This window comes from Bufo gargarizans, chromosome 7, assembly GCF_014858855.1.
Source record: "Bufo gargarizans isolate SCDJY-AF-19 chromosome 7, ASM1485885v1, whole genome shotgun sequence".
Classification (NCBI taxonomy): Eukaryota; Metazoa; Chordata; class Amphibia; order Anura; family Bufonidae; genus Bufo; species Bufo gargarizans.
Window position 1 is genome coordinate 186,987,685 of NC_058086.1, and position 12,464 is coordinate 187,000,148.

At 46.2% G+C, this 12,464-nt stretch overlaps 1 protein-coding gene across 3 annotated transcripts in view; it reads left to right on the plus strand.

The window, feature by feature from the left end:
• The window catches only part of FLNB (filamin B), a 217,114-nt gene that overhangs the window by 122,476 nt on the left and 82,174 nt on the right, over positions 1–12,464 (plus strand). For all 3 annotated transcript variants that reach the window (XM_044302265.1, XM_044302263.1, XM_044302264.1), the window contains exon 11: positions 1,926–2,062. In XM_044302265.1, the coding sequence (XP_044158200.1) occupies positions 1,926–2,062 (137 nt within the window). The remainder of the gene's footprint in view (positions 1–1,925; positions 2,063–12,464) is intronic.

Here is a 12,464-nt window from a genome sequence, read left to right on the forward strand (position 1 = left end):
TTTTTTCTTGATGAGTATTCATCACTCTATTTGCACGTTTGTGGACACATAAGAGCTGGCGGACATTCATATCATGGAAATTATAAAAGGCAGATAAGAGTATATTATATCCATAGTAGGTAGAGGCCAGTATCAGACTTCGGTTCCTGGGGACCTCCAGAGGAAATTATTCTTGGGGTGTATCTCCAATATCATCACAAAGATTTTAATAGGTTTTGAATCTAGACCCTAGTGAAAAGTTTTTGACTCCAAAGGAAGCCGAATAGGTTTTTTCTCCTGATCCTTTGAGATCCACTATGGTATAAGAGCCTGGGCCCACCAGAGGTATCTCTGGTACTCTTGTGGGCCAGTCCAACCCTGGTAGATGCCAATCTAGTCATGATCATGTTACCTGTGCAGGGACCATTGAAGGTGTATGGGCACTTTAAGGAAAACTAAAGATCTTGCTTTCAGAGATCATTCTTATTCCCGGGTGCAACGGAGTTTGAAAAAAAGGTGGGAATACGGTATTTATTGGCGCCATTTCACCAGGTTTTAATCAATCACATTCTCTCTGATGGTCTACTGTTTTTTATTTTATATACATTTTATATATTTATTTTATATATTTTTTCTTCTATTTATTTGGATGCTGGGCTCCCTCCCCAGCCGCTGGCCCACGGTTGTGCATATTTGAATCCAATGTAGATAATACATCTAAAACATGCAGTCTGTCCACACAAAGCTCAGAATGTAACTCTGTTATCAAGAGAAAATCATTAACTGAGCCGAGGTGCTGATCATTAATGCTATCGCTATGCTAAGGTCACGGCAAAGGTTTTCTATTACGCACGTTGCATTCTCTGAAGTTTTCTAAACTGGGAATGTGCTGGAGATGAAGGCATTTTAGGAATATCTTAAGTGTATAATGTGCGGGCTAGGTATGAAAACTTTTTCTTAGTATTTTAGAAATCATGCTGTAGTATATATCAGGTATCCGCTGTAGTTTGGAGGGGGGACCAAAGAGTAAGGCTCTGATCACACTGCTTTCCAAAGATTTTAGTGCAGATTCAAAAACTGTGCAACATCCAAGGTGTAAGTTCTTTCCATTGTGCCTAAGTGTTAAATTCCACTGCAGCGCCGCAGCAGGAAAAAATACAGTTTTTATAGAAATCAGTGGGATGTCTATGTAATGCATAGACACGTCAAGTTCTCCAGAGAGATCCCCTTTGCCTTGTAGGTTGCCTCCCCCTGGTCTAATCTACAACTCCCAGCATGCATACCTGCTCTGCTCTTCTAAGAACTCTCATAGAAATGAATGGAGCATGCTGGGAACTGTAGTTTCACATCAGCTGGAGTGCCGAAAGCTGCTGATCCCTGGATTGGACTCTTGATTGGGAAATCTTCTAACAGGTGGCAAAAAAAATCCACCACAAAGTGCACACGTCAGGATTTTGCAGCGGATTGCAACCTCTATTGAAATGAATGGAGACATTCTGCTTTATAAAAGCCACAACACATCATCGTTTATGTTCTCAACCCCCAAAGGAGAACATAGGGGAAGTTTTTATGTTGCATATTTTGTGGCTGAATTTACACCTCTGATTTTACAGCAATTTTCCGCCAGCAGTTCTGCGGGGAACAGAAACGCCAAGTGTGAACTTATCCTAAAACTGCTGTGGAAAAAGAAAAGCCGCTGCTCATTGGTTGCTGTGAACAAATGAGGGTCCTTGAATTTCACCGCGTTACAATTTTTAAAGATAGAAATCTGGATCTGTTTTTTGTCTTTTGATTTTCCATATTGTGATATGACGGAATGAAAAGCTGTTACGTTAAATTTTTCTTTTTCTCATAGTAATTTGCCTATTCTCTATCGTGCTATAATAAATCGGATAAGCTTTGCAACTACTTAATGCACTTATTACTTTTTTTTTCTCTCTTTTCAGCCCATTTGAAGTTCAAGTTGGTCCTGAAGCTGGCCCCCAGAAAGTGCGAGCATGGGGCCCTGGGCTCACTGGAGGCATGGTAGGAAAGTCTGCAGATTTTGTGGTGGAGTCTATTGGCACGGAAGTTGGAACTTTAGGTAAGTGTTAGAAGGTGAATTGTGTGATAGCTGCTGTAAGCAGCAATGGTGTATGTGTGTGAACCGAGAGCAAGGCAGGTGGTATGACTCCGCAACCAGAAAAGAGTGTGTACGCAGAAGTCAAGATTAAGAAAATTGCATTTACTATCAATTAATAAAAGCAGGTTAACAATAAAACAGTATGAACAATTCAAGTCAAATACTACAACAATTTCCACCTTTGCTGTGTCCGTGTTCGCGGTGCGGACACTAAGGAATAGCAGTCCCAGGAACTATCCCTAACTGACCCTAACTTTCAAGCGGGTGCGCACCCCCCTTATCCCAGTGGTCCAAGTGGACCTCTTACAGTTTGTGGAAGTGCACGGTGGGGCCCGATGTCGTCCTTTTCCTTTAACCAGCGCAGGATCCGCAACAAAGAAGTCCTCCTCAGCAGGCTGGAAAACCAGATGGATATAATCCAGAATTTTACAGTGACTGTCCGGTACCTCGACAGCACTGTGAGTCTCTTTACTGTTTGGGGCAATCCACTCAGCCCAATGTCAGCTCCACAGGTTAGCTGCTGCACACAGTCCTTTTTAACTTGGCTTCACTAAATGCACAGTCTCTTTATACTCCATCCATCTCTAGACTGAAGTTCACACAGCTTGGCTGCACAGGAACGTCCTTTAGTCTCTCCACACACGTCTTACACAGTACAGAACTTGCTTTCTATCTAGCCAAGATGGCAGCCGTTATCGTTTCAGCCTCTCTTCCTCATTCCTCCTGCTCACACTGAGGCAGGCTGACATCATAAGGGGCGTGTCACTTCAACACTTATGCTGTTTTAAAGAGCCACTAACACATTAATACACTTTCTCTATGGTAAACTTCAATGCAAATTGGTCCTATACTGCCATCTACTGACCAAACGAATACTGCAGGCATTTACATTTATCTGTATTACTGGAATAGCATTATACATTAAATTTTAACACAGTTTACCAGGATAATGAAACTTAGACACATTACATGACTGTTTCTTACATATTCCCCCCCACTTTAAGATTGGCAGTCCCTGCCAATGACTGAATATCCAGTGGGCTGTACTCTTATACGTAGAGTGGTAATGTACCGTTGTATGGCAGGCCAAATAAACTCGTCCTGCGCATACCGAACAGGGGGAATGCCAGCATTTGGCCTAGTGGTGCGTCTGAGAACCACTGGTATACTCTGGGGTACTGTAGCCATAGGCTGAGAAGGACCAGCAGACTCCGCACCAGAGGGGGCACAGGCTGGGGGCACAATAGTCACAGGTGGAACATCCTCAGGAGCGGGGATTGGCCAACAATCATCCTCATCATCGTAAGCCCATTCAACTCCACCAGTCTCGGACTGTGGGAGCTCGTTGACATTATCAGTCCCATCACAATTTGCTTCTTTAGATTGACACAGGCGCAACATATTTCTGTGAAGTACTCGGACACAATCAGTTCCTTCCTTCTGAACTTCGTACACAGGCCCATTTGCATACTTGCGGGCAACTACACGATATGGCACAGCCTCCCACCTGCTTTCCAATTTTCCTTGAGGCTTCTTGACACGTACCAGCACCAGGTCACCTGGCTGCAATGGTGCCCTTTGCACGGGGGTCTTATCAGGATGAGAATTTTCTTGCAGACGCTGCCGCACCAATCTATGAACTGTCTCAAGTCTCTGCCGGTGTGCTCGCACCCAGGAGGCTGGATCTCTTGGAGGGAACCCATCTACATCATTTAACTGTAACTCTCCGACACTTCGCCCAGACCGTCCAAAGAGGAGAGTATAAGGAGAATACCCCGTTGTAGAATGGACCTGATTGTTATAGGCCCACACCATCTCAGACAAGAACTGAGGCCACTGTAACTTCTTGTCCTCCTCCAAAGTCCGCACCATCTGTAGCAGAGTTCTATTAAATCGTTCGCAGGCTCCGTTTCCTTGGGGATGGTATGGAGTCGTGTGCGACTTCTTTATCCCGTAGATACGTTGAACTTCTTTCATTACATGTCCCTCAAAGCAAGCCCCTTGGTCAGAGTGGATGCGTTGTGGACACCCGTACACTCGGATGAAATCTTGGCATAGGGCTCGAGCTGCTGACTCAGCGGTCTGGTCCTTGGTGGCGGTCACCACCGCAAATTTGGTGAAGTGGTCCACCATTACGAGGCAGTACTGGTGCCCACTGTTGGATGGGCCCACCATTAGGTAGTCTATCATGATGATCTCCAAAGGTTCCTGGGTCACTATGGTTTGCAGGGGAGCTCTTTGTTCTATTGCCTTATGGATCTCACAGGTTCGACATCTATGACATACTTCTTCGACCATTTGACGGAGAGCTGGACAGTAAATCAGTCGCTGTAGCCAACGAAAGGTCTTCTCATGACCAAAATGTCCATTCTTATTATGAGCCTCAAGAGCCAATGATTGAGCCAGTTCACTAGGCACTACGATTTGGTAACAAATGTCGATTTCAGAAGGCAGATATACCTTTCGGCATAGCACTCCATTTTTCATCTCTAACTTTTCCCACTGACTCAGGACTAATAGCATTTCACGGGTCAGTCGTTCTCTTTCCTCTTTACAGGGTTTCTTGCCTTTCTCAACACACTTGATCATTTTCGCCAGCCCCTCATGGGCCTGCTGTATTTGCACCCATTCCTGTAGTGAGGGGCCAAAGAAAGGAGCCGTTTCGGTCCCTTCCACTGCACACTGCATAGCAGTGACCAAGGCTTGTGAAAATCTGCTGAAGTCAGGCATCTCCACATGCTCCAACTCATGATCCACGTCTTCGCTGGGGGCCTGGGTAGTTACCCTAGAAAGTCCATCGGCATTTTGGTTCTCCGTCTTGGACCGATACTTAATGCGGTAATTGAACTTAGACATTCGGGCTATCCACCTCTGCTCCAAAGCCCCGAGCTTGGCATTTTCCAGGTGAGCCAATGGGTTGTTGTCAGTCAGTACTAAGACTTCAGCTCCGGTCAAATACTCAGAGAATTTCTCAGTCATGGCCCAAACCAGTGCCAACAGTTCTAACTTGAATGAACTATAATTGTCAGGGTTTCTCTCAGAATCTCGCAAGGATCGGCTGGCATACGCTATGACACGCTCTTGGCCATCCTGGAACTGAGATAGCACCGCTCCGAGACCATACAGGCTTGCATCGGTATATAGCTGGAAGGGCAAGTGGTAATCAGCATACGCTAAGATTGGGGCCGTTGTAAGAGCGTCCTTCAATGCCTGGAAGGCGTGTTCCTGTTCAGGGCCCCATTTCACTGACCGGTTCTTCGGACCCCCGGCGGTGCCTCGTAGGAGAGCATTAAGTGGCGCTGCTACTCTAGCAAAGTCCTTAATAAACCGTCGATAGTAGCCGGCTACTCCCAGGAACGCCCTCACTTCTCGCAGGGTAGTCGGTGTCGGCCAGTCTTGAACAGCCGCTATCTTGTCCCTTGACGGCCTCACCCCTTCTCCTGATACACAATGACCCAAGTAATCAATTTCAGATTGGAACAACCGACATTTACTGGGTTTCAGTTTGAGCCCATGTTCCCGCAATCGTTGAAATACTTGTCCCAACTGGCGGAGATGGTCCTCAAAGGTTGCAGAGTACACTATAATGTCATCCAAGTAGATGAGAGTGAATTCAAAGTTGAAGTCACCAAGACATTTCTCCATCAATCGTTGAAACGTTCCAGGTGCATTTGTCAATCCAAAGGGCATCCGGTTAAATTCGTATAGTCCCATGGGCAAGATAAAGGCTGTCTTTTCCTTATCTTTCTCGGCCATTGGCACCTGCCAATACCCACTAGCCAGGTCTAGTGAGGAGAAGTACCGGGCTCTTCCTAGTGCCGAAAGGGACTCCTCAATCCGAGGTAAGGGGTAGGAATCTCGTACGGTGCAGGTATTCAACTTTTGATAGTCTACGCAAAACCGAATGGACCCATCTTTCTTTCTTACTAGTACCACTGGAGCTGCCCAGGGACTTTGGCTTTCTTGAATGATCCCATTCTGCAGCATCTGGGTAAACAGTTCTTTCACCTCCTTATACATCTGTGGAGGAATTTGTCGGTAGCGCTCTCTGATTGGAGGGGTGTCTCTTGTGGGAATCTCATGGTAGATCCCTGTCGTACATCCAAAATCTTCAGCATGACGTGCAAAGGTTGTGCGGTTTTCCCATAACAGTTCATCTACCTTCCGAATCTGTTCCAGAGAACACAAAGAAGTCTCTATCTTCATCTGTTCTCGAATTGCACCGCCATTCCATTTAGGGGTGGGGTTCTCGCCTTCCCCCATAGACACGGTTACGGCCCATTCACCTCGTTCAGCCGGCCTCAACTGCATCGGGGTCGCTTTCCTCACTTCCTCCGGAGTCACATAGAGGTTAGCCAGCAGCCTTCCTGGGGCTAGGTCTACACTCTGATCCTGAGTGTTCACACATCGGAGGGGTACTCTCCCATTGCGGACTACTGCCAAGGAACGGGCTACTAGCGGATCAACACTTCTTCCGGCTGTCGGCAGTGGTTCTATCAACACAGCTATGCCCTCTAGTTTCCTACAGGTGCCTACAGGCATGGACACTATCATCTCCCGTCTGGGTGGCAACGTAACTTTTGTATGCAGAGGGACTGAAATTCGAGCAAGAGGACACTGTGCATCTGAACTTTTCTGTAAGCCACATGTTTGGACCAGCCGCTGGAAGGCCGTTTGAGTAGGCCGATGGCTAGTGGTTTCTCTCCAATAACCGTGACCTTTCTTTTCAAAGAGAATCTGATCCAATTCTTTTAACACATTCATCCCCAAGATGACAGGGACCTTTACTTCATGTGACTCCTGTACTACCACAATGCCTTTCTTGCCTAGATCTTGGCCACATAATCTGACATTCATCCAGGCCACTCCCACCACCGGTACTGGTAACTGATTAGCTGCGACCACTCGTATGAATGTATGGGGATCATATTTCACATGTCGCTGAAAATACCGTTCGTAACAGTCTCTACTCAGGGTCGTTACTTGGGAACCCGTGTCAATCATCCCGGTAACCGGAATACCTTCCAATTCCATCTGTATGATGGGACTTGCAGCGATCAGATCCTCTTCAGGGCATTCTCCTCTCATAGTCTCCTTCTCAGTTTCCCCTACTGCCCGCCCTACTGCAGCAGGGGATTTCAGTTTAACGGCGGTCTCTCATAAGCTTGTCGCTGCTCTGGACATCTAGCAGCAATGTGGCCCACGCGTCCACACTCCCAGCAGCGTACTTCCCGTCGCTCTGGCCATCGGTTTGGGCCCCTTCGGTAAGCCCCATCGTTCTCTCCTGAGAGTTGAACTACATTATTGGGACCCCTTCGGTAGGTCCTATCCTCATCCCTCCAGTAGGGTTGTGGGTGATTCTGACCTTCTTGGTGTGAACGGCCCACCCCTTCATCTCTAGTTTTCTGGAGGCCTGCAATTCTCATAGAATTCTCATTACAATTGGTTTGTAGGTGTTCCATTTGCTCTTGCAATTTCTGCATTACTGTAAGTATCTCTTTAACTGTCCCTTTTTCCACTGTTTCTGGGCCAGAGCTAGCCCCCTGCGACAATGTAACTCCAACTGCGGTCTGAGGCTTCTGAACCATACTATTGGCACGTGAGATGGCCTCCACCTGTACGTCATGAAATTTAGCATCAGTCTCCCGTCGTATGAAGTCCTGCATAGCAACAGTCAAACTGCCATCACGGATCCCCAGGACAAACTGGTCACGGAGTGTCCGATCAGGGTTACAGAAGGCTGGTGAGCCCCCTCTTTCCTTCCCTTGAATATCTCGGAGCAGTTCTTGTAGGGCATTTGCATACTGAGGGAGACTTTCATTCTCCTTTTGTACCCTCTGAAAGAACCGTGCCTGCAGGGACCCCAGCAATGCGGTTTCTCCATAAATAGTTTCTAGAATCTGGACAACTTGCTCAAATGTCTGTCTTTGTTCAAATGGCCGCAATATCACTGTAGTCTTAGCATCTCCTTGTAATGTCAATATGGCTAGCTCTACTAGTACTTCTGGTGCGGTCTGGTACATGCGCTGTACCATTCGTATCTGCTCTGCCCACACACTCACAGACATATTATTGCCATCAAACTTTGCTAACTGACTCATTACAGCCCCTGCTGGCATTCTTCCTCCAGCACCATCTCTCCTAACGGGTGCGTCGCCGTCCATTCTGGTAGGCGGATCCTGCCGACTACGCCAATTTGTGAACCGAGAGCAAGGCAGGTGGTATGACTCCGCAACCAGAAAAGAGTGCGTACGCAGAAGTCAAGATTAAGAAAATTGCATTTACTATCAATTAATAAAAGCAGGTTAACAATAAAACAGTATGAACAATTCAAGTCAAATACTACAACAATTTCCACCTTTGCTGTGTCCGTGTTCGCGGTGCGGACACTAAGGAATAGCAGTCCCAGGAACTATCCCTAACTGACCCTAACTTTCAAGCGGGTGCGCACCCCCCTTATCCCAGTGGTCCAAGTGGACCTCTTACAGTTTGTGGAAGTGCACGGTGGGGCCCGATGTCGTCCTTTTCCTTTAACCAGCGCAGGATCCGCAACAAAGAAGTCCTCCTCAGCAGGCCGGAAAACCAGATGGATATAATCCAGAATTTTACAGTGACTGTCCGGTACCTCGACAGCACTGTGAGTCTCTTTACTGTTTGGGGCAATCCACTCAGCTCAATGTCAGCTCCACAGGTTAGCTGCTGCACACAGTCCTTTTTAACTTGGCTTCACTAAATGCACAGTCTCTTTATACTCCCTCCGTCTCTAGACTGAAGTTCACACAGCTTGGCTGCACAGGAACGTCCTTTAGTCTCTCCACACACGTCTTACACAGTACAGAACTTGCTTTCTATCTAGCCAAGATGGCAGCCGTTATCGTTTCAGCCTCTCTTCCTCATTCCTCCTGCTCACACTGAGGCAGGCTGACATCATAAGGGGCGTGTCACTTCAACACTTATGCTGTTTTAAAGAGCCACTAACACATTAATACACTTTCTCTATGGTAAACTTCAATGCAAATTGGTCCTATACTGCCATCTACTGACCAAACGAATACTGCAGGCATTTACATTTATCTGTATTACTGGAATAGCATTATACATTAAATTTTAACACAGTTTACCAGGATAATGAAACTTAGACACATTACATGACTGTTTCTTACATGTGTATGTATATAGAACACCACTAGGGGGAGTGTGTGAGCTCACTGCATACAATGTGTACATTCATTTAAAGGGGTTGTCCAAGTTATATTTATTGATGACCTATCCTCAGGATAGGTCATTAATATCTGAACGGCTGGGGTCCGACACCCGGCACCCCCACCAATCAGCTGTTTGAAGAGAAGGCGAGCGCCGTGCCAGCGCTGCCTCCTCTTCACTGTTTACCTTCTCGCCGTTGCATCTGAAGTGGTGATCAGGTGTAATTACACCCAAGCTGTCCCATTATTAATTTCAATGGGACGGTTTGGGTGTAATTACACCTGCTCACCACTGCAGATGCAACGGAGAGAAGGTAAACAGTGAAGGGGAGGCAGCGCTGGCACGGCGCGTGCTTCCTCTTCAAACAGCTGATCGGAGGGGGTGCCGGGTGTCAGACCCCAACCGATCAGATATTAATGACCTATCCTGAGGATAGGTCATCAATAAATATAACTTGGAGAACCCCTTTAAGTAATAAAACAGTATTCAGTAATCTCAAATGCTCCCTCTGAGGCAGACAGAATTTAAAGGGGCTGTCCGGACCATTAAATGAGGATCCAGTACTTTTACTTTGGCCTATCCTCAGGATAGTCTATTAATATCGGACACCCCACATCCTTATTGATCAGCTGTACTGCAGCAGCTCCCGCACTAGAAGTCGACGCCGAAACCACACAGTTCCTTCCACTACATGATGGACAGAACTGTCTAATTAAGGAGCTGACTTCTGGAGCTACTGCAAAACAGCAGGTAGGTTGGAGTGCGGGGTGTCACTATCATGAGGATAAGCCATCAATATAAAAGGAGTAGGTCACCCCTTTAAAGGGGTTGTCCAGTAATAATTACATTTTATCTAATGCCCGCAAGCCCGCCTGCCGAAATAGAAGATTCATACCTGCCCGATGCTGCTCCGGTCACCCTTGCTGCCCCTGCTGTCTCCATCTTCCAGTCCCCACACTGTTTAGCAAGGAGGAAATGGTCATGTTCCCCGCTACAGCCAACAATGGGCTTTAGTGGTGATGTGCTTCTTATGGCCACATCAGCGCTGAAGCCAGTTATTGGCTGCAGAGGAGCATGTGACCGTGACCATTTCCATGCACCACCGGATGTGTACAATGCTGGGGCTGGAGGACCGTAACGCCTCGAAATAGGTAAGTATGAATCTTCTTTTGCAGCAGACAGGCTGCAGGCATTGGATAATATTGAATTATTCCAGAACAACCCCTTTAAACCATCAGAACAGTGTAAAAAAAAAATATAAGTGACGCTCTCCTTACCGATGCCCCCACCGCTCCCGTTCTGACACATGTCCAGTGGCCTGCAGGCCTTTGCTTCCAGGTCCCTATGGACAGAAAGGAAATGACTGCTGAGCCAGTGATTGGCTGCGTGGTCACTTCCTTCTTGCTTAGAGGGACTAGAAAATGGAGACCAGTGGATGACCGGGAAGCATTGGCACAGGAGTGGTAAGATGAGTGTCACCTTTTTTAAATTAGTTTTCACAGTTTTGACACTTGCAAAATGCAAAATACAGTTGTATGCATGAGGCCTAACATCCATAAAAATTTATTATTAAAGAGCTTGTCTCAGGAAGTCAACTCTTGCCAGTCACTGGGGAGTCGAGGGGTCACTATCTTAGTACACTTTTATGTACCACAATGGCAGTGCCACTCTGTAATAGCAGGTCTTCTTCTGGCAGACTTGAGCCATACATGTACTAATTGCGGCATCTGCTGGGAAAACCAGAATTGTCTCCTTTTCTGAAATGGGTTGTCTCTGATAAGACCTTCCTTTTTTGGGGGGGAAATTGGTGGCTTATCCATAGTATAGACCCTTTTCAAGGTTTCTACAGGCAGCTTGTCCATATGTATAGTTTTACCTAGTTCTGCAGCCCAGACCAGCTTCTGAGATCCTCCTTGCCCTTCATTCTGCTGATCAGTGAAGGTCCAAGGGGTCAAACCTCTACCTGTATTCTAAGCATAGGCCAGCAGTGTTCTCCTGGAATGCTAGCTATCAGAGTTTTAGTAAAAAAAAAAAAAAAAAAAAGATATATATATTCTCAAATGCTATTGTCCAGTCTGATTCAGCCCTGTTGGGAAATGCATCCGTCAGTCAGGCATTTATATTTGCCCCCTGGTATTATCACGGACATAGGGATTGCCTTTCTTTCCCTGTCCCTACTTTTATCACAGGAGAACATGTCCCTTTGGTCTCTTTATGTTCTGAGGTATCAGTATACAAGCAACTGGCCGATCTCCATTACATTCCACAAGCCTTAGAAAACAGGGGACGTTATTCGGCCCTATTCACAACAGCGAGGACGGCTCTAAATGCACAAAAGGGCGCCACATGTCCTGAATAGTTGCAACGTGAATGGCCCATTGTGCTGCGGAATTCTGTTGGCTTGAATATTGAAAGCTTCGTATTTTTCTCATTCCTTCCAGAAACATTAGCAGTGAGCAGCATAAATGTTTTTGTTGCTGAAAACAACAACCTTTTTGGATGCATGGAAAAGATGGATATAGATATATATTTACATTAAATATTAAACCTAAATTCAGTGTCGGACTGGGGTTCTTGGGGCCCACCAGAGGGAGTTATTTTCAAGGCCAAACCCTCGTATCATCAATAAAGTTTAGTCAGTTTTTGAATAAAAAAATAAAAGTAGACCCTAGTTCGAATAAATGGCTCCAAAGACAGCCGAATTGGTTTTTCTAATGGATCTGTGGGCCTATTATAGTATCAGTGCCTGGGCCCACCTTGGCCGTGATTAAGAACCTTCTGGTTCGAAATGCATAGACCTTTTTTCTGTATCGCTCATGGACCTGTTTTTTAATGGTCTTTAATTGGCTTGACGAAGAGACACCAGTGCTGAACATATACCCTTTTTTTCATTGGTTTTCACCATGCATGGTTTTCTCTCCAGCAAGGCAGAGGGGAAACCTATCGCTGTCTGTGTCACAGGCCAGTTACCAACCATTACAGCCACACTACACTTTGGTTCCATGATGCATTTTAGGAGCTCCTGTCCCTTTAACTTTTTTAAGGAGTGCTCAAGAGTTACCAAGGGCCCCCTCACCATGTGCTCTTGGACACATCCCTAATGCCATTATATGCCCATGATAATGAACCAGCAATGTCCCTAATGAATTATAGGCTAGTT